The sequence below is a fragment of the Perca fluviatilis genome, chromosome 6 (assembly GCF_010015445.1).
Source record: "Perca fluviatilis chromosome 6, GENO_Pfluv_1.0, whole genome shotgun sequence".
Lineage (NCBI taxonomy): Eukaryota > Metazoa > Chordata > Actinopteri > Perciformes > Percidae > Perca > Perca fluviatilis.
This window is the reverse complement of record NC_053117.1, coordinates 30,641,026-30,663,758: the sequence shown is the minus strand read 5'-3', so window position 1 is coordinate 30,663,758 and position 22,733 is coordinate 30,641,026. Positions and strand designations below refer to the sequence as shown.

At 40.9% G+C, this 22,733-nt stretch overlaps 2 protein-coding genes across 7 annotated transcripts in view; one reads left to right on the top strand and one right to left on the bottom strand.

Annotated features, from left to right (window-relative positions):
- Positions 1 to 6,028: 6,028 nt before the first annotated feature.
- Positions 6,029 to 15,386, bottom strand: suds3 (SDS3 homolog, SIN3A corepressor complex component). Of its 3 annotated transcripts, none has more exons than XM_039803983.1 (12): positions 15,176 to 15,386; positions 13,475 to 13,544; positions 13,306 to 13,361; positions 11,781 to 11,852; positions 10,194 to 10,213; positions 9,913 to 10,069; positions 9,542 to 9,637; positions 9,245 to 9,306; positions 9,124 to 9,145; positions 8,696 to 8,801; positions 7,766 to 7,850; positions 6,029 to 7,020 (listed from the first exon to the last, which is right to left on the bottom strand). In XM_039803983.1, exons 1-12 carry the CDS (start codon positions 15,285 to 15,287, stop codon positions 6,922 to 6,924), a joined length of 957 nt encoding a protein of 318 aa, XP_039659917.1. In that variant the 5' UTR covers positions 15,288 to 15,386; the 3' UTR covers positions 6,029 to 6,921. The 3 variants fall into 3 exon arrangements, with proteins under 3 accessions (XP_039659917.1, XP_039659919.1, XP_039659918.1); XM_039803985.1 differs by lacking the exon at positions 15,176 to 15,386 and adding an exon at positions 14,857 to 15,127; XM_039803984.1 differs by lacking the exon at positions 15,176 to 15,386 and adding an exon at positions 14,380 to 14,835.
- Positions 15,387 to 19,703: 4,317 nt separating this feature from the next.
- Positions 19,704 to 22,733, top strand: part of taok3a (TAO kinase 3a) — an 85,843-nt gene continuing 82,813 nt past the window's right edge. The window contains exon 1 of one of the 4 annotated variants that reach the window (XM_039802553.1): positions 19,704 to 19,872. The gene's annotated coding sequence lies outside the window, so the exon portion shown is untranslated. Of the gene's footprint in view, positions 19,873 to 20,023; positions 20,145 to 20,185; positions 20,351 to 22,733 lie in introns of those variants that run through there. The other 3 variants (XM_039802555.1, XM_039802557.1, XM_039802554.1) reach the window with 3 other exon arrangements.

Genomic DNA, 22,733 nt, shown 5'->3' with positions numbered 1-22,733 from the left:
GGCCTCTCCTGTGGTGATGGAGCACCTCACGGAGCCCCATGAATGCAGAAATTGCATGACAAACTTATTCTGAACAGCTATTTTCAGATGGCTGCGTGGTCCATCTTTCAATCCATGTAAGCCCCCTCCTAGCTTTCCCAAAGTTTCTCTTTATCTCCGAACACTTCTGAATAGAATATGCAGAAAGCTGAGACGCCTCTGGAGAGGTTACAGAGGAAGCAAAGTTTGGATTCCTTTGGGGACCTTGTGTGGGGAAACTGAGATGGCTCACTAGATATCTTTCTCTTATCAAAGCAAATCTTATCAGGGGTAGAGGGATCTCAACCTTCACACTGACTTTGGCGTCCAGTCTCCAACTGGACGCCAAAGTCAGTGTGAAGGTTGTGGCTGAGAGCTGAGAGGATACTAGTAGACGTGCTCTTTGTTCAAAAGGCAAAATCACAACGGAAATCATTTACAGTTTTCATTGTTGCCCGATAAAAAAATACAATTGTTGTCAGGGGTGTTAAAAAATGAATTCAGATCTTTACAATAGCTCCAATGAGTGAAAAAATAATAATAATGAAACATATCCCCAAACTACAAATGCACTGACCTTAAAGCAACAAAAGCCAAGATCATCTTAAGGCTCTGATACACCAACCCGACGGCCGACCGTCGGCAGAAAAGGCAGTCGGACTGATCAGTCGGCTCCCGTCTCTCAAAAAAGTGCCTCGGAACACACCGAAGCGACGCCGACTTGAGCGCACGTTCTGCGCATGCACAAGACATAATAACAGCAGGCGGTGCTAATCTGTACTGTCACCCAAAAAATGAAAACCGGAAATGACGGAACATCTCTCCAGACCTAGTAAACACAGGGCACGCCGTTGTCAATCATTGTTTTCATCAGAGAGTGTTGATAGTAGTCAAGAAGGATCGTTGTTGTCATTAGTCGCTGAACGGAAGAAAATAGGATGGCTAGTAATAAGAAGATACTGGCGTTGTCAGCTCTCAGGCTTCTTCTTCTTCTTCTTGATTCGCTAGTCAAGGGCTAGCACTCCACCAATCAGATTGGTCATTGAGTCCGACTGCCCACTTGCCGAGTCAACGAGTCAAATCGGCCAAAATGGATGCCGACGGCTCCCCCGACCATCAACGGCACGGAACACACCGAACAGACTCGAGTCACCGACCTCGCCAGACGGTCGATGATTGGGTTGGTGTGTCAAGCCTTTAGACCGCCTGGTCGTATAAGCTTGTTGTTAGTGGGTCTCATTCTGAATAGCAATTTAAATGGCATGACACAAAATGGTGGTTTCTTGATGCTTTTTGATTTCTTCTCTTTGTTACCGTCTCCTCTGTTAAATTATTCATGTCAAGACGATGGTGTGACTGTAAACTGCAAAAACTGGAATCGGGTTGCAATGCTGAATCTAGTTATTGTATATCCAGTGAGCTATACCTTTCTATCTTTCTTGCTCTCTCACCTATCATGCTGCACATGGCTTAGTCCCTGAAGTATAAAAGAATTACACCCAAGAGGGTGTTCTTCAAAGTGATTATGGCCATTTGTCTACACCTTGTAGCTGGCAGTGCCACCACTAGTGCCAGTAATGACAGTGAAAAGCTCCCTCTTGGGGATTTTTGCTTTAAGAATAGCCTGCCATTAGTTTGCCATTCCTTTTACAAATCATCTATTCTGTATGTCAAGGACATAGTCATACTGACCCTGGCTACTGTCATGTCCTGTGCTCATCTAAGGCTAGATTACTATGTATGCGATATGACAGGGGAACAGGACATGACTGCCTGTAGGTGGGCCCAGTGGCTCATTTTCCCCCAAGGGCCATTGGGTTCATTGGTAAAATGAACAACAGTCAGGGAATCATGTTGTATTTGACAATGTGGGGATCTTGTGAACTTTCAGACTTCAAATGTAAAAATGAGCTGTGATAACACTGCATCCCTTAAAACTGTGGGAAAGGCTGTGAGACACGTTTCAAGTGCTTAGAGTGCTAAACATAGACGTTGAGGAGACCACCGCCATTAGGCAATTCTCTTTGAATTAGCAGAAGGGTTGAGAGAGAGAAAGAAACACACACACACGCACACACACACACACACAGACGTTTAATTTGTACAAGCTGAACTTTTCCTCGCTCTAATAAGTGTGAGAAACATTACTTCCAACCTGTAGTTTTAATAGGGGATTCATGGACCAGATTCATGCCTCAAACAACATAAATAAATGTGCTCTATACTAGCATCACATGATAATTGGTGTTGAGCTTTTCTCAAACAGTTTGCTTCGGTGTTATTTGGGAGCATTTGCAGTGGGACCTTTAAAAGCAGAGCAGCATTTCTGGCACAGATACAAGAAGTTTTGAATAAACAAACATCAATATCATTCAAATATCATTTGAAATACAGTACCAACTTCAGAAGCTCACCCACTGGCCTCTGAGACGGATGATTTATTTAACTTTGTTCTGCTTTATGTTATGCTGTCTTAACATCAGAGCAGCTAAACAGAATAGGGCTGAGCATATAAATAACTGATACCATGACCTGATTTTGAAATGAGCAGTAGCTGCTTAACAACATGAATGTTTAAAATGATCAATATTGCCAAATGGTCCAGTGAGGCTGCAGCTCGATTCCATAACCCTGAGTCAAATATCAAGAGTCAAATGAAGAGCTTGTACTGTAAAATGAATTCCTATTCCAGTGCAGACCTGCTGGAGAGTGATAAACTACAGGCACACACTCACACACACATCCACAAACATATATACACACACACACACACTTATACACAGCCTAGCAGGGTTGTCAAGGAGCTACGGTCCTCTCTTCAGACCCAGAGGCAAATCTGAGTGTGCCTGGATCCCACTTGGTTCCCACCAGATAGCACCGAGCGAGATGCAGCTCTCCGCCCTGTAGCCATGCATCACAGTGCTAACATGCAGTGGAGCGAATGCTCAATTTAGGGGAAAGAGGATAAAAGAGGGAATTCGGTGCTGGAACTGGGGCGAGGGGGATTTTTATTGATGCCCTGGGTGACTTTTTATGCACATAAGCAATAACCACCAAAGAGTAACAGCTCCAGTGAGACCAGCAAAACCCAAACCAGATCCAGAGCGCGGTAATGACTTGTGGTCATGGAAGGCTGGAGAGCTTCTTTTTGTTTTGCGCATGGTGAGTTTCAGCAGGTGTTTTACACACCCTGGTGAATAGATATGGTGCATGGGGGAAAAAATGTGTTCATCACCAGAGAACTGTCTACATGCTCAAGTGCTCCCACTCAGCATAGTGATTTAAGGCAGTATAAACATAGACTGTATTCAATAGAGTATAAACACCCAGCAGCTTAAGACTGATACAATCCCAACGAGCAAGAAATGGATAATTTGAAAGGCGTGGATGTGGAGAAGGGAGCTGCTGCTTGGTTAAATGTTTTAGATTATAAGGCAGTGAAATGGGTGATCGACAAACCACATAAGCGTGTGTAATCTGTATATGTAAGAAAGACATTGAAGTCAAGTGGGAGAACTTGGATCATTCAGCATCTGCTCACATTTCCCCCTATTTAATGTGATATATTTAGGAGAAATTCTCATGAGCTTTTGATATCATTCGCTGTTGACTTCCAAGCCCTGGTTCTAATGGCAATAATAAACTGTACATTATTAATAGTTACATTACTCAGTGTAATTAATGAATGCCAAATAAACAAATTCTAATATGAATTAACATTAATATACAGTATATTAGCTATAGCTATAGATAATAGCTTATATGTGTAGCTCCTAATACAGTAGCATGGCAGACATGGATCATGACAAAATGGGCCCCTGGACACAGACATGTAGAAGGCCCCCCATGCCTACATGAGTGCAAGACACCTACAAAATGGCCAAAAAACTATGCAGCTTCATCTCTTTGTGGTATTTTTTTTTTGAACGTTTGTGATAATGTTTCATCTGTTTGTGGTCATTTTGTGTCTCTTTGTAGTTGTTAAGCATCTTCTTGTGGTCATATTGCCTCTCTTTGCCGCCATTCTATGTATTTTTTTGTAGTCATTTGATTGACTTTCCAACAAGAAATGCTAATATACTTCAAATATTGGTTCTGGTCCAGGGGCCCCTGTAGGCCGGTTTAGTAATCCATCCATGATACTAATGTCTATCAACTTCTGACTCTAGGAGGGGCAATCAGAGGGCTTTGTGCCACCCTTCTGTCCCTGCCCGATTCCAGATCAATTAAAATGCCCCACTGTGATGGAACACAGTGGTTAAATATGAAACTGGTGCCAAAAGACTCAATAAAATCCATACCTTGTAGACACCACATTAAAGGCCTCAGTGGTATTCCGACCTTAACCAAAAGGCAGACCTGGGATGCAATAAAGGGCGCAGACGTTCATCACATTCACTAAGAGCTCATTTTATGCCGCCGCAAGAGACTTTGCAATTACACCTGACAAATTCTGGACAAGCATTTTAAAATGAGCATTGCTTTTTGTGCAGCATGGCAAAAGAGTAATTGCCCACCTTGTCAGGCTGTGTCATTAAGTCAGGCGAAGTGAAACATACCATCCAGTTATAGCGATAGGACACACAAGACGGAAATGGCCGGCTGCTCGGTTGGAGGAGACCTGTGCTGAATGCCAAATAATTCAGCTGTTTACAAAGTGGAGGGATGGTTGAGAGCAGCTGTGAGTGGAGTACAACGGTGAGGTGACTTGGTCAGGTTGACAGTATGGAGATGGGCAATCATTTCCCCTTAGAGATGATATGAACACCAAGCACTGAGACGGAAAAATACACAGCAATTCAAATGCTTCGACTGCCGCTACTATTAACATTAAAGATCAATTTATTATGAAAAAATTATTTACAATGAGCATGTTCTATAGATATTGTAGGACTGTTCCCTAAAACACCGTTTCTCACCCAGGGATCCACAGACCACTGGGGGTCCGTGTCTGTGTTTCAGGGGGTAAGTGGAAGAGTTTTAATTATGCTTTTACTTAGATTTTCTCATATTTAAGCAGCTGTGATCAATGCGTTCATATTATCAATGTGTCACAGAACTACTTGTATGTGAAAGGGTTCACTGGTAACAACCATGATTTTAGACCCACTCAAGCCCCCCTAAATTTCATCTCAGCCCCACTAAATATTATAATACTAAAAAAACGTTTCGGTTTTTTTTATACATTTTTGTGCTTCAAGTTAGAGCTTGCGAACTTGTCCGTTAGTGACAGAGGACAAACAATTACAGGTTCAAAGTGCTTGAAACAGGTTTAATATCCTGTGTCGCTGATGCTATGCACTTGTAACCCTGTCAAGGAAAGGGTCAACAGAAACGTAGTGTTGGCCAATCGGAGGTGGTTGTGCCAGGCTTTCACCTTTGGCTGAGTCTCTATCTGATCTGTCAGAGGGAGAGCAGGAGTGCGGTTGTGAAGTTTAACATTGGTAGTCCCCAGAGAAGAAGTTGGTAATTCCATGGCAAAGATTAGAACCCAAATTGAAACGTAACCAACTAAAATCGCTGAATATGAGAACGTTCTGTCAAATTGGTCATTATTACTGTGACTTATAAAGTGTCAGGTTTAGTTCCATCATAGGGTTAATAGTGTCAAAAAACGTTAGCTGACGTTGTTGTTCAGTAGTTAGCTCAGAGATTATCAGTTTATGGAATTACTGATTTAACACTTTTGCAAGGCACTGTTTCTGTGTCACATTCTCATTAGGGGCTGAGCCCCCCTAAAGGTCTGATCCTAGAATCGCCCCTGCTAATAACCCTCAGATAATTACCACAGGACTTTTGGCACAAAACTTTACTGTTGTGGCTCAGTCTTGCCGCTCCTGTTTCCAGGCAACTGTTTCCAGCGAGAAAGCTCTAGAAACCCCACTGTACCAAACAGCAGACAAAGTTGGCGACTATCTGGTGAACATTGGTTAAGATAACTAGTATAATGCCAGCAAACTTGTTGTGCATTTCAGAAACATTAAAGCTTATAACCTTTTCATCCATTAAATAAAATGCAGAAAACATTTTTAATAAAATGGAATACAGTACACATCAACAGTAAACTTAGTGCTCCACATGCAAATGCAATTGAATTACATGGAGAGGACCACATAAAAGGCAAAGAAATAACATAAAACCTCAAAATACATTTATTTTTTTTCAAATAAGAAATTTAGAGTTTAATAGATAGGACTTTTGAACATGTTATTAGGACAAACCTTCAGCACAGCAAGCAGCCATTACTTGATGACCGTGACAGAAGGCATGTTCTTTTGAAAATGGCATGACTCCAGGTATAAGGAAACGGTAACTTCCTTCAGTCATGGGATTCATGATAATCAGCCAAAACCTAAAGCAATTCCTCATCTGTTTTTCAGTGCTTGCTTCGTTACATGTCGCCAGTGAGACAGTTACAAAGGCTTGAAGACAGTTTCTGTGGGGCGACATGATGCTGTTGAAGAAAAATAACTTAATGATAAATGTAAAATAAGACTGCATGGTGTAGAAAGGATTTCTGTTTACAGCACGAGACACAAATCAAAGAAGGCTCCTTTATGATCACAAACTACCTGCACACACACACACATGCCACATAGTGACAAATAATGCTGGAAAACAGTCAGTTGCGTATATGACCCCTTTTACTGTACCAGATCAAACAGATCAAATCAGATGAGTTATTTTTGGCCACGGAAGACTGCGTGTGTGTGTGTGTGTGTGTGTGTGTGTGTGTGTGTGTCTGTGTATGCTTCTATAATTGGGGGGGGGGTAGTGTATATGATGAAGAATAACTCAATTGAGATGCACCAAATAGAGAAATAGAGGATGAAGGAGCCGGTGAATGAATGGATAGATGAACAGATGGGGGTTGGGTGGGGAGGGGATGGGTGGGGTAATGTTTCACGCAGCCGACCGTCGACGGATGACAAACGCTCCCCTCTGCAGCTGTCCCAGGTAGATCCTCATCTTTGTACTGTCGCTCGTCTTCCTCACCCAAATCTGAAGAACAAAGACGAGACAATTCCTCAATGCAGTCATTACGAAATAAATGTATTCCAAAAGTAGCTTTTAATATCTAGAAATCCAAGGTACTCCAGAAATAAATTCACATTACATTTCTCATCAGAACGCTCCCAGGAAAGATGAGCTTTCCTTTTCCAGGGACCATTCCTTTTTAGTGATAGTTTTGTGTCGATTAGAGCGGGAAATTAGCACTTGTTACTAATAAAATATAACACTGATAAAATATGTAAAATACATCTGTGGCTGGTATTTCTTCACCTTCAACCACTCAGGTGTCTGGCCCTCCACTGCACAATCAACAGTGCAAAGTGATAATTCGGTAATTTTATTATCGTCAACAAATCTAATCGGAAACGGGAGTAAATGGTGCATTTGTTGGAGACTATTTTCAGCTGTGGATAAATGCATATTTGGTGCACTGGTGAGTATTTACAGCAGCAGGACAGTGTATGTGGGATTGAGTCCAAATAAACTACAGGGGTTCATGGTAAGGAGGGAACATGTCATCTAGTTCAACAGTGTCGCTCATTCATGTGTTTTAGACAACAATGGAACTCTATGACACAGCAGAATAAAATATATCAATCTTTAGCTACACAGACAATAGTTAGTAGGAATCATGGGCTTGGTTGACAAGAAGGAAAATCTTCACCAGCCTCATATTTTAAGCAGTAAACCCAAGTCTGTGTGCTATAGGAGCTGGATGAGAACTAACGTTTACCTCATTGGTCCCAACTGAGCTGATGACACAGCTAATCTTTGTGTTGTCCTTTGACTCCAGATAGATGGCCTGGCTCTTGTGGTACCTGGTGGCATACAAGCACACAAACAGAATTCATTTGGCATTTAAGGTGAGGAAGACAGGAGAGGGGTTCATTATACATAATTTTACCCAGCTGAATAAACCACATTTCTCTGAGAAGGCACAAAATAGATAATTGGACTAGAAAGTCAAAACAAAAAAATCTGTTCTGTTTTTTAATGGCTCCAAACTGTCAGAGGACAGAACCAACCCAGGGGAAGAGTCTGACAACCAAAATGTTTGATCATTAAGGGCCCACTGAAGAATAATGACGCATGTGTCTCCCTGCGGCTCTTTGTGAAGGCTTTCCGGTGGTGGTGTCTTCTTTAGTGATGAATAAATGAGACTTTGCCTTGAAAGAAAGAGCACATACCTTACAGCTCGCTCCGCTCAACTTCCCCTATATCAGCAGCTAATAAGAATTCTATTATTGTTACCCTTCTTCACATGGCCTTATGTTCTGACACGTCTGATGAGGAGCTCTGCTCTCAAACAGAAGGGCACCAGAGCTGTGTCTGGTCAAGGATTTTCATTATCTCTGCATCACAGCAGAATGCAGCACTGATTCTAATGCAGCCACCTTCTCTGAATATGTATTTTTATGTTGGCTTCAAGCACCAACGCTTATTCAGTGGCTCCTAAGAAATATGTCTTTTCTGTAGCCCAGATAAGAAGAGGCAGCCATCAAAGTGGTTGTAACATGTCTTTAGAAGACCAAACCAATCCCCAAAGTCATCAAACCCATGGCAATGTGGCCATCTAGTGGTGACACAAGCTATGTGAGAAATGGCTCAATGTTAGGGGAAGCACTGGGATGCCCGTTTTGAGGATGTAAATGTTTAAATTCACCATCTTTTGTCGTAGTAAAGCTTCCCCTCCTCGATTCGGGCCTCATACCGCTGGGAGGGGTTCTCCATGGGAGCGGAGGGGACGTGCTCTGGAGACGAGGGAGACACTGAAGAGGGAGAAACACCAGATAAGTATCACCACAAGAAACATATGTACAAATCACTTCACGTTTTAAGGAATAGATTTGGGACGTATTGGGAAATATGCTTATCCGCATTCTTGCTAGGACGAGAGGGGGGGACGAGATGATCGGTACCACTCTCCTCTATGTGCGTTAATATTAAATTCCAACTAACTTAGCTTAGCTTAGCACAAGGACTGGGAACAAAATGCTGCTAATGTACCATCTCACTAATTAACATGGTATGGTTTGTTTAATCCGTACAAAAAAAACATGTAAAGTGTTAAAAAAGTGAGCATTGACATACCCGGCCGTTTTGGTGACTTGAGCTGTAAAAGAGAAGGTGTGAGAATTTTAAAAGACATAATTATGAAAAACCAAGATTCAGCAGGGACATGCATAAAATCAAGACATTCAGAAACACTTACCTTATTAAGTGTTCTTAGATCTTCCATTATCTGTTCATCTGTTAACAAATAATTTAGCTGAGGTGTGACGAGTTAAGGAAGGCATTTTAAACACAACACAGCTGAGAAACGTGGCCAGTTCCACAGAGGAAGCTGGTCCTGACCTCCTATCGAAACAAGAAGCTCCCCTGGGAATCAAAAAGTATTTTGAGAAAGTGCAAATACTACCAGTACAAATAATACTTCACCCCTGACAGATTGATCTAGTGATCAGTTAATTGTAGCTAATCAGAGACTGCAAGTTTATGCAAAGGATATCTGGTGCAGGTTTTCTCCGTTTATCTGGTATTGGGACTGGATCATTGGGCCGTCTCCTCAGCTTCCGAGTCATGATAGGTTTTACCTCCATTGAATCTATGGATGAAAGAAATAATGACAAACTTAAGATCCAACATTAAGATCCAAATAGTTTCTCAAAAGGCAAATCAAAAACATACCTTACAGGCAATTCAAAAAGGACAGCAACATCTGAATTGACTGATCATCTGAAAGTCCTACTTTAAATTGGACAACTTAATATTTAAGTGTGTAGAGAGAAAAATGCTCTTCCACCCACGTGCCTTTTACTCCATTTCTCTCTCTTCTCCTAAGCAAGTCCCTTATTAATAATCCTATTCTGTCGCCCTTACCGCCTGTCAACTCCATTGTTAATTTTTCATTCTCGATCATCTTCTTCTTCTCCTCCAACTCTGCAATTAGGTTTTCCTTCAGTTCAACCTTTTTATCGTCAAACTCCTTCACCGCTGCCTTCTTCTCCTTGATGTAGTTCCTCTCCACCTGGTCTGTCTGCGGAAGGTTGAGAGAAAGAAATGATGGAAAAAGAAGGGATGTTTTCCATGTAATACCAGAAAAGTAAAGGTCACTTCAGTATAAACTGCTTCAGTCAGTCAGCAAGGAGAATTATGCTCACCTCAAGCTGGAGAAACAGATCTGTAAAGACAAAGGAAAAACATCCGTTTAATGTAATTATACTGGCACATTATAACACTATCTGACTTTTGGCAACTAAAGTCAACTTTGGTTATTCTCAAGTAGAGCTAAACAGATATATTGGTTGGCCGCTTTTAGCAGGCAAAATTGGCCTGTCACAGGTATATAGGTATCTATTGTATCGGCATTTACGTTTATTTTTATTTAATTATTTAAATGGTCAGCAATTGACTAATACAGAAATTATATTTATTTAGCTATTTATTTAGTTTTAATGTATTCTTTATTTCCTCAGTGTTCATTTCTAGAATTGGTTGAAAATGTAATAAAAAAGTTAATAAAGTTATTTGTTTAGGAAAGCAGCCTTCTGAATACCTTTGCATCGTCACAGCAGTGCAAAATCCACATAGAAAAGGTCAATTTTTCTTTTTTCAACTCAAAAATTCACTAGATCGGCTACCATATTGGTAATCTGTGAATCATTCCCCTCTAAAATCAGTATCGGTCTTAAAAAGCCCATAAATGTCACGCTCTACTCTCAAGACTAGAAAAGAGAAAGTATAAGAAGAGAGTGCAGTGCAGGGTCACAAAGAAATAGGAGTGAACAGTAAAAACACCCTAAAATCTTGTGTCCATGTGTTGCAGTGCATTCTGGGCAAAACAAAGAGAAATATTGATCAGCAAAAAACTGAGAACACAAAAGTCTGGGAAATAGCTGATCGGATATAAGCCACGGAGTTTACAAAAATAAAGTAACCAATATAACAAATGTTGGAAGATGGACGGGTTGGGAGCAGAGAGAGGAAGACAGCTCTGCCCTTTTTAAAACAAATTTAATCTGCTCTTGTAAATTTACAAAATTATGTCTGGGTAGACACTGTCCTTTTCCATTCATCTCGTATGTTGTGATAAGTCACACTACCTGTTTTATTTACCCTTTCTGCAAATAAAAAAAAAATCTGACTTTTATCGACCAGTCATGACATCGGTGCTCACACTGAATGTAAACACGGACCCCCCCCCCCGCCCTATCAGTTTGTCAATTGACAATTCCAATACATGTTTATTTAAACAAGATAGCTTCATCTTCAAAATGTTAACAAAAAAAAGAGAATGGCAGGGTTACTTTGTGCAATTCTAATTTGAACAGAAAGCAGAAAAAAAAAAAAAAAAGACTAGAAGTCAAAACTATAGTCAACCCCAGCATGTACAATACTACTGCAATAATATTAAAACAAGTTCATTTATTACATATTTTGGTCCCAGCCATGTGAGAAATCTGACCTCTTTGTATATAATGATTCCATGGCCAATACTTCTCTTGGGATATTCACAAGCTCTTGCAAAAGTTTTCTTTTTCTATTTCTCACGTCCAAGCAGTTGTTTTGCAGCACTGTTTATTGCCAATGTTCTCCTCTGGCCAAACAAAGCATATTAAAGGAGAAAGCACTCCAAAATTTAGAGGAATATACATATAATATAAAGAATAATCTGCTCCAAACATCGTTGGTGTGAATGCATCAGGAGCAAAGCAGTGTGTTCTGTCTCTAAATAGTGCTCAACTTGCCTGCATTTCGGAGTCTCTCTTTGTACTGCTGGTCCAGCTTCTTCATCCTCTTCTGATACTCCTGCAGTGTACCTGCAAAGAGAACGCGTCAGAAAACTTTACTAAACGTGAACATCTATGGAATCACAACTTTTGCTTTAAACGTTTTACGGTGTTGTGAACTTTTGTACATCCCCAATTAATATTTTTGCAAACCCGGCAGAAAACCGCACAGCCTTCTTTCCCTTTCTATAACAGTTAAATTGCATATATATTATGTCTTTTACCCATTCTTTATGGCAATATTTGTATTCATGTTCTTGACGGTTGCAGTACTTTGCTCTATTGTTTATTCCATGGATGGAATTGTTGGGTCTTTGTAAATTATAGTGTGGTCCAGTAATTTATGTAGTTATTACAACTCCAATATATGAGCTGTTTCATTAAAATACATCACCAATATTTCTAGACAACTCACCTGCAAATGTTGGCATCCTATACTTACTCTCATCAGCCACCAACCATCTAGACTAGATTACACCTACATTTGGATTTAGAATGAGCTCACAACTTGTCACTTCACAATGTCTACACTGTTCAGAAATAGTTTGAATCAGTAAACACCAGACAGACTTTTGAAGACGACTGAAAATGAGCTGCTCACGAGAGAGGACAGTTTGTCATCAGTTATTGTCCGTTTCTCAGCTGGTTTCTCTTTTTAGCCAGAGACTGTGGCTGCACTTTTAAGATGACTCGGAAACTGCCTTTGTGGCCCAATGATTTACCATGCGTTCACGGACATGGAGTGAAAACGTCATCATTCTCGTCGCTTCCTGTGGGAATCAGAGGTGGGGAAACTCGGGCTAACAGAGTTTCACAGTTGGTGACGCGTTGTTGACAACTGACCCTTTGATGTAGCTAGGCGACTTTGGTTCACTGAAAATATTTCAATGACAATAAACTGTTTATTGTGGACAAATGCCTCTGCCAACAAACATACACAGACATAATATGTTTCAAATTATTCATAAAGAGGCCCATGTATTAAAAAAACAACACCTTATCCGTGTCCTTTCCCGTTCGTTGTCCTGCGGATAACACAAACACCTGTAGATGTGCCGTTTCTATGCTCGTATAAGAAAACAGCAGCAAATCTTTTGTTATTGTCGCCTCCATGTTTTCACACACCTGATGCTCTAGGCTACGGCCAACCGTTGGTGGCAGTCATGCAACAAGTTGTTATGCCAAACGCCAATATAACAGAAGAAGAAGAAGAACACGCATCCCGACTATGTGAACGCTGGCAGTCGGAAAAACAACGTAATCACGGGGGCGGTCCCTGTTATTCCCAGGTGGCATAAACGCAGCATTAATCCCTAATCAGTTAGGATCTGGTTGTGTTCTTCAAAAATGAAAATGAATCCCCATGCTCACACAAATATCACTCCACAAGATAAAGAGCAGCAGTCATTCACATTTGGAAAATTCCTCACACACTTCAGTCATTTGAGAAAAGAAAAATAAATAAATAAATCCAAGTGATTACCTTCTTGTAATTGCTGCAACTGTCTTTTCAGAGAGGCCAGTTTGTCTTGGTACATTCTGCAATGAAATAAACCAGAGTTAATATCACCGGGCAAACATTTAAAACTTTCAACTTCAAATATGTATTATTAAGGTTAAAACAGCTGATCCATGGTTGGTAAAATCCTTACTGCTCTTTGATTTCAACATAGTCATCCTCGTCGTGCTTGGCAAGATCTGTTTCACTGGCATCTTCCGTGTCTGGAAAAGGTCATGACAGGACAAGAATCGACTTAATTGTCAAAACTTATTATTATTATTATTTATTAACTAAAATTCAGATTCTCTGTTAAAAAATAATTATGTACATGCGCTCATTTCGGCATACTGTACCACAAGATAATGATGTCGTGTTTTAGCTTTTCCGCAAACAGACAGCAGAGATCTGTAGTTACAGATCAAAGGAAGTGCGTGGCACCGGGTAAGGTAATTGTGAACACCCTACTTGGGAATGCCCTCTAGTTTGCTGAAATAGGACACCAGGGGAAATCCAAATTTGCCATGAAATATTATAAACTAGGCTATATATTCTCGGATCGACAACAGAAAAAAAGTTTAGCCAGACAAAGCTAACGCTTGTAATTTTAATCAAATTACATCAATATAACTAGCTAGTGACATAAATATAGCTGTTAATTTGCCGCATGGTGGGATTAATCACAAACTGTCCCCGGCTAATTTAGTCGTGCTGTCAGTCAAACGGCAACTCTCTCAAAGCAAAGCTAGCTAATACGTTTAGGCTAGTGCGATGTGGCAAACTTGGGAGGCAAGTTTCTCAACGTCGGCTAACCTAGCTAAGTCATTCAGCGTTAACGTTACCTTCAGAACCCGACACAAGAGAAGGGTAAGGCCCAGTCGTATTAAGCTGACACAGCAGCTTTCATTTTCGGTTAGCATTAATGTGCTAGCTTAAATTAGCACAGTGTGCTGTTTAAACAGTAACAAGTTAGGCACAACAGAACCGTCAACATATCCGGAGGAGGAAAACACAAGTCCAGCTGTTCGCTTGGAAGTCAATGTCAGGAAACTAGCTAACCTTGTAGTGTTGTCATCGCCTTGTTTTCCTCTGGTCTTTCTTTCTCTTTCACTGCTATCCGTCCTGTCTCACTGAATGGTGTGAAGAGGGCAGTGCAGTGGACACAGCACGCAGGGTTTCGCTTGCCTGCCGACCTGTCAATGCTCGGAGCTAACGTCACGTAGCTAGTTGGCTAATTAACGCTATAAACCCCATTTGGAATAGCAGTTAGTTAAACTGTGTATTCATCCTGATGGGTTATAAAATGCCTGGATTTCTTAATTTACGGTTACATTTTATACAATAACGTAGTGCCAATTTGCCTAATAATGTGGTAAAAACTGATTGATGCCACACGCGTAACGTTAGTATTGTTAGTTAGCTAGCATGTAAACAATTGCGTGTGTATTATTATCGTTGAACGTGGGCTCAGTTTTCTATCAGCACTGAAGACGTTAAGCCAATGTAACGTTAAACGGTTTTGCTAGTTTACATCACCTGCTTCTGAAAATGTTCTGTCCTGGGCAGACACTTGATTGGCGGTAGTCGGGTTAGCTGACTTGTTATGTTACGTTAGCTAGTAAGCTAACTGCGTGTGGCTCGTATTGGGTTAGCTTTCCAGCGTTGGGAACGGGCAGGTAAAATTTGATTTAGGAAGTGCTAAGAAAAACTGTTTCCAGTCGAGCTTAATCTGTAGATCACTTTAAAAAGCTGCACTAAAAATAACTAAATTTATGCAATAATCGCGGACTTCCGTTACTTTTCCAACAAGTAGACAGAGCCCGACTGTCAGAGAGCTTTTGGTCAATTCGTTTACCTTCTTCTGAGTCTCTTCCCCTGAAACTCCGGTCATCGTCGTCTTCCACGCTATCAAGTTCTTCTTCATCGTTGTAATAATCCACCATAGGTGATAGCAAAGTCGAAGCCATTTGTTCGCTTGAAAAATGTAAACAAACACAAAATAAACAATCGATTTGTGTTTTGCAGCTTGCTTGGAACAGCGCCTACAACTGGCAGGACCTCCGAGTTCCAAGCTGTCTGACCATATGCCTGTATACAATGTATGTAATATTAATGTGTAACACATCTTTAATTAGATTTTTTCAACAATTAAAATGAAGTATATGAGATAAACAAGATACCAGTCAATAATTGGCTTATTTTCTGTATGCGCATTGAAATCTACGGTAAAACATATAAACAAGCATATTTCCGAACGGGCTATGAGGTCTCTTTGTTTTGGCTCCCGGCTCGATCGCTCGTTATCCATTGTTTTTCTACACTCAGAGGATCTGCGAAGAGTTAATGAGTGGTCAATAGCGAAATCCAGTGTTTTACAATTAAACCAGCCACCACAGTTCAAGATGTATTGTCTCCTGTCTTTTTCCCCATGCTTAAACATGCTTATCCAGTGGTATACCCTACCACTAAGACATAAGACATGTTTGACCAGTAGGGACCAAATGTCATTTTAGTTATTTCCCCAAAATGTATATTCATCAGAATCAGAATCAGCTTTATTGGCCAGGTTTGCTAAACAAACAAGGAATTTGACTCCGGCTAATCTTTGCTCACTTAACCTATAAAGAATAAAAAAACAGAAATGACCGTAAGAAATATATTTAAAAAATACTGTTAAGTAACACTGCACTAGAATTTACAAATTTACAAAAAATATACAGTAGCAATTGAAGAGAGGGAAGAAATGGTGCAATATCAGTATGGTCCGTATATCAGTATAGTGCAAGGCAGTTCGGTGCAATGGTGATATGTTAATAACAATACTGTAATTATAAGATTGAAATATACATGAGGTAGATGAGCAGAACAGTGTTTATTGACTTTGTTCAGTGTAAGGGTGGGGGCTATTTCTGAGTGTTCAACAGAGTGACTGCTTGGGGAAAGAAACTGTCTTTGTGTCAGCTGGTTTTGGTGAACAGTGTCCTGTATAGCCTACCAGAGGGAATGAGGTTGAACAGTTTGTGACCACGATGTGAGGGGTCTACTTTTTCTGACCCTGGACTGGTACAGGTCCTGGATGGAGGGAAGGTCAGCTCCAATGATCCTCTCTGCAGCCCTAATTGTCCGTTGCAGTCTGGCCCTGTCCCGTTTGGTGGCTGACCCAAACCAGACAGTGATGGAGGTGCAGATGACAGACTGAATGATGGCTGAGTAGAAAGTGGTAAGCAGCTCCTTAGGCAGATTAAACTTCCTTAGCTGTCGCAGGAAGTATAACCTCTGCTGGGCCTTTTTCTGGACAGAGTCAATGTGGGGAGACCACTTTAGGTCCTGTGAGATGCTGGATCCCAGGAACCTAAAGGAATCCACAGCACTGTGTCGTTCTGGATGATGAGGGGGGGGAACTTCTCCTAAAGTCCACTGTCATCTCCACAGTTTTCTTGGGGTTTAACTCCAATCAATCAATCAATCAATCTTTATTTATAGAGCACTTTTCATACATGTAAAATGTAGCACAAAGTGCTTTACATTTAAAAACAATTGCTCCCCCCATCACATAAATGCATCCCCAGACAACCACAGACACACCCACCACCAAGATCCACACACACCCTCTCTCATACACACAATAAAACTAACATATGGCTGAGCACGGAAAAGCTAAGTTAAAAAGGTGGGTCTTGAGCCTGCTCTTAAAATCTGAACATTCTCTGCAGCCCTGAGGTCCTCCGGCAGGCTGTTCCACAGACGGGGGCCATAATACTAGAACGACGCCTCTCTGTGTACGTGTGTCCGGACCTTGGGAATATCAAGAGACCAGTACCGGAGGACCGCAGAGTCCGCGAAGGCTCATAGGGTAAAAGCAGTTCCGAAAGATAAGAAGGCCCAAGACCATTAGAGATATAAAAACCAGCAAAAGAACCTTAAAATCAATCCTGAAACACACAGGAGCCAATGCAATGATTTTAAAACCGGCGTAATGTGCGTCTGCCTTCTGGTCTAAGTCAGCACACAAGCAGCTGAGTTCTGTAACAGTTGGAGAGGGGAGATACTCTTTTTGGGAACACCAGAAAGCAGGGCATTACAGTAGTCAATGCGACTGGTGATAAAAGCATGTATCGGCGTCTCCGTGTTGGCCCGAGAGAGAATACGGCGGACTCTGGCTATATTTTTGAGGTGATAAAAACCTATTTTAGGTGCGTATTTAATATGTGGGATAAACCCAAGCTCAGAGTCAAAAATGACGCCCAGGTTTTTCACTTGTGATGATGGATTTAAGGATTTTTAAGGATTTAAGGAAAATTCCTGCAGTTTGGTTTGGGGTTTCTCTCTCTGAGCCTCAGGACTGATGATTAAAACTTCAGTTTTGTCCTGGTTAAGCTGTAAAACGTTTTCTGCCATCCAGGATTTTATATCTGAAATACAGTTAAACCCTTGTGTTGTCCTTCAGGTCACCGGGACCCGAAGGACAACACAAGGGTTAAAAAGAGCATCCATTGGTCTTGTGTCATCAGGAGACATGGAGATGTACAGCTGCGTATCATCAGCATAACTGTGAAAGTTGATTCAATGCCTCCTGATGACACTGGCAAGAGGGAGCATATACAAATAAAAAAAAACAGGGCCTAAAACTGACCTTTGGGGCACACCACATGTCATTGGTGGGGGTTCTGACTGCACCATTGGACCAGCTATTCCACCAGCTCTCTGTAAGCAGACTCATCACCATCCTGGATCAAACCAATGACAGTGGTGGCACCTGCAAACTTCGGGAGTTTTATGGGTTCTCTGAGGTGCAGTCATTGGTGTAGAGAGAGAAGAGCAGCGGTGAGAGGACACACCCATGTGGTGCGCCAGTGCTGATGGACCAGGTTTTGGATGAGATGCTCCCCAGTCTGACATGCTGCTGCCTGTCAATCAGGAAGCTGATGATCCACTGACAGGTGGTGGCAGGCACTGAGAACTGGGTGAGCTTCTGATGTAGGAGTTCAGGGATGATGGTGTTGAACGCCGAGCTGAAGTCCACAAAATAATACTGATCAACTATTATTATGTGATCTCCTGTCACTACACTGCCAGGATTGGAACATAATACTAAACCCATCTATTTAGTTTGATTAAAATATATGATCATTTATTTAGGCAATTTATTAATTTAATTAGGGTCCAAAAACAGTCAGTTGTGTAAAAAGAATTAGCCCTACTATCTATGACATCATCCACATACTGAACATGAAGACACAGTGGCCTAATGGATAAGGCACTGCCTCTTAAGTGAGGGATTGTGGGTTCAACCAATGGGTAGAAACTTTGCCACAAGATGAGCTACAGGAATAAGATAAAACCAATAGTAATTATTGGAATAACTGTCATTTGCAACACTAACTCTGACCACTGTTGTGCCATGTTTGTTAATCAATATGTAGTGTTTCAGAATCTGGCCTGTCAGAAGACATGTATGTAGCTCTGTTGTTACTGTAATGGTGAGCAGACATGTAAGAAACTGAGGGAGCATCATGAACAGACACGGACTGAAAGGCAGTGTGCAGGCATACCAAAACTGAAGATGGAAAAATTCCAACTTGAACATCTGTGGTGCCAAGAGAGGTTTGATTGAGAAAAAAAAAAGTAAAAATGTAAAATATGTGAATGCTGTAAATTTAGTGGGAGCATACTTAAATTTCAACATGTATTCACTAGTGATTTTTGGTATTTCACTTGCTTTTAAGATTCACATTATTTCTAGACTATTATTTGCCTGACATATTGCCATAAAGTAAATACACAATAAAAGGTGATTACCCAACCTTATAACACTCCTCAAGTGTTTTATTATGTACAAAGGACTCACTTTCGCCCATTATTTCAGGTAATATCTTATGGCTTTAAAAAAAAAAAATAATAATATATATATATATATATATATATATATATATATATATATTATTTTTTTTTTATAAAAATGGTCTTAATAATATCCTGATACTAATAGAAATACAGTACATTGCTTTATATGTTTTACAGTTGAACTTCTTAAGTGCAACAGCAGGTGGAAGCATTGCACTAAGTACATTCAGGAGACAACCTGAATTGCCATCAATGAAGTTGCAACAGTATGACTCAGTCTATGCATCTTTAATGATTTGCAAAAGGAATCAATGTGTAGTATTGTTAGCCTACTTTACTTTTACTTAAGCAGTTTGCTTTTTAAAGCAGCATTGCGAAATATATATTCAATGCTGTATGTTTGCATTTGATTTGGGTAAACCCAAGAGAGAGCACAAGATGCAAAACAATACATTTGGTATTTATTCTGTACAAAACACGAAGCGCACATCCTTCAGTGGACCCTTCACTACACGAGACAACTTTATTTCCGCCTGTCTGTCAAAGTAGCTGTCAAACATGGGCGAGGGGTTGTGCTCCTGCTGCTCCGTCATTCAGGAAGTCCACACCAACTGACAGCACTTCGCAAAGTCACACCGACATCTTCAGAGTGGGACTAAATGTTCTTGAAGTGAGTACGCTTTTTAACAACGACGAGTTTTACAAAAGGTAAGTGTCTTTTTTTCTCAGTTGTTTTTTTCTGTCACTGTTTGTTCCCCCCATTAACGGTTAACCGCTCGTGCTAGCCTCGCGCTCTCAAACTGAAATGACACTTCCTCTTGTCTCAACGGCTAAGCTATTGAAGCTAAATGTCAAAGCAGTTAACACTGAGTCGATATTAAATGAGTGGTATGGGTTGCACCTGAAGTTGAAAATGACCACAGTCGCCTGGTTTCGACGTTGTTCGGCTTGTTCTTTCAACGCCACTCCACTCCGAGGTGGTGAGTAACGTTACAGAGACCAGCATCAGCTCGCTGGGGTAATAAGTGCGTAGGTTTGCTTTTTAAAGGTCTTAAGCGAAGTGCATGTTTGTTGATTGATGTGTTTCTGCACCTGCTTAAAAAATCTACGCTGCAATTTGGATACGGTACTTACGCTGTGAACTGACGGGGGAAGACGCTTCGCTGTTTGGTTTGTTCCTCAGGGGGTGAGTATGGAGAGCGAACGGATGACAGGTTGTAATGAAGTGTACAGTTGGGGGGTTTTGAAGCCGACAAGACGGTTTGAGGCTGTGTAAACTTGTCCTAGGTGTTATTTTAGCATTGTCATGCAATGTGGGCCAGTCCTGCGTGAGTCTGTCACATCCAAAATGACTGTGGTACCTTCCATTGCATACATTGTTGTGAGTGAGATTTTACTACAACGCAGCTGTCACAATGGCTTTTGGTTGAGACGGTGTAACGTCCACTGCACATGACCCGAACCACATTTAACTATATTTTAATATGTCTTTCTGCACTCCTTAATCAGTCGAGCATTGGCTGCATCATTGGCACTTTTGTTTTTCACGAGTACGATTATAATATTGCGTTGCATTAATTTCATACAAAGACGTTTAATCGCACGTCATTCATCTTTTTATTTTTTATTTTTTAAGTCCTTCCAGGTGTGAATGCTGCAAAAGGTCATCACAGGCATGCAGCAGGACATCGCTTGGTTAAATAACCAGCGTTCAAAGTAAATGTAGGCTAACATGACGCGCTCGAAATGGCAGATGTAGATGGCAAGCTGAGCACTAAAACCCAAGCTGACCCAACATGATGTCATCTCTTGTTGGTAGAGCGCATGAGTGAGAGGCAGCAGACCTGTGTTTCACTGCTAAACTGTGTCATTTGTAAAGATTTATTATAAGAAGCCTGCCCACGCGATTTCAAGCAGGGATCACCAGCATTTAATCCCATATTATGACATTGCATCTGCATGTCATTCAAATCGATTTATACATTTTACTACTTAGAGGTGCAAAGAAGGGGATGGAAAAACTCATTTCACACACATGTTTTGCAGAATAGTTTAGGTTACTTGTCTTAATGCCAAGTAACAGAGAAAGAGAATAAGTTCTTTTGAGAGAAACAAGAGTTTTTTTTAAACAGTTGTCTAGTAGGCTCATTTGCAACCTATTGACCAAGCAATTGAGAGAGGGAGCAGAAAGTGCTATACTTCCTTATTAGTGATGGTGTATAGGGCAGTTAAGTATGTGTGATTTTATTTTCACTGGACCCTTTTCAGGTAAATGTTTCACTCCTCTAGGCTGTTAAACTGATACAGAATGGGTGTTGGTGCCAGACACTGTAGGCTGATAATACACAGGTTATGACCATAGACTGTATAATATTAATGGACAAAGCATCCGGTTCAGCGAAGTGCTGCAAATGCGGAAGTGCCTTAAACCTGCATTCTATCTGAATTCCAGCAGGGGGCGACACGTGCGGTTGCAAAAGGAGGTCGGTTTCTGTGGAAGTCTATGAGAAAGTGACCCACTTCTCACTTGATTTATTACCTCAGTAAACATTTTCATAATGAGTTTATGGTCTCAATCGCTAGTTTTAGAGTTAGAGTTTTAGTAGAGTGTAAGCAGCTTTGCCAACTCTCAGCTAAGGTCACAGTCAGATACCGCCCAACAGTCTATGGCTCCTCCCTCACGTCTAAAATCATCACATCCGCAACCAAGATTGCTGCGCCTGTAACGGCAAACTCGACGACTCATAGCAGATCTCCACAAACCAATGGGTGACATCACACATGCTGTGTCCATTAATATTTACAGTCAATGGTTATGATGTGCTAAATGCTTTTTTCTTGTACAGTGGGACCCAAGAGAGGTTAGCCACATCTGGTCAGGCAAAAACTTTTTAGTGCATGTTGTAAAACGTGAGTCTTACAAGACCAAAAGTCAAACAGCCAAGAAATTGAAGAGACTTGTTTTTAATAGTCACATAATCAATAGACTATTGTTTAGTGTTTTGGACGAATTATCATGTGCTCCTCTGCTTTGTTAAAGACTGGATGATACATGTCTCTTATGTGTAATGTGACAACAAGCTTCCTTTAGACAGGCATAGGCATTTGCTAACAGTCGTGTCTTTTTATAGCGCTGTGTGAGAGATTATTGAGACGTTAGCCAGGGGTCTTCTCATGAATTTGCAAAAATCCCTTTGAGTACTAGTGCTGTGTGTGTGGATGTGTGTATGCTGATGGGTGCACTGGGAAAGGACACATCAGCTGCTGTTGACAATTGGCTGATGTGGCTGTCAGGGACAGGGGGGTGTGAGCCAGGCATGCTCACACTGAGGCCATGTTCACACTAAAGGCAGGCATGCAGAACATGCAGACTGGTTTAAATCAAGTTCATTAGGCTTAAGGCAAATGGTCAGAATACACATTTTTTAAGGCCGACAACGTGCTATGGGAAGAATTTGTCGTATCAAAAATTGTAGTATTTACAAGGCTTTGCCGATTATGTCACTCTAGCTAATGGAATGTCTCAGCATTTGAAACCTAATTTTTCATCGGAATTTGTCATTTTCTTA

Excerpts from the sequence above, each read along its gene's own strand:
- suds3 (XM_039803983.1), bottom strand. The coding sequence starts at position 15,287 with ATGGCTTCGACTTTGCTATCACCTATGGTGGATTATTACAACGATGAA. Across the intron at positions 9,307-9,541 it reads ACGGAGAAAACCTGCACCAG|CTCAGCTAAATTATTTGTTA; the intron begins ATATCCTTTGCA and ends AACTCGTCACAC. Across the intron at positions 7,851-8,695 it reads CTTTACTACGACAAAAGATG|GTACCACAAGAGCCAGGCCA; the intron begins GTGAATTTAAAC and ends GTATGCCACCAG.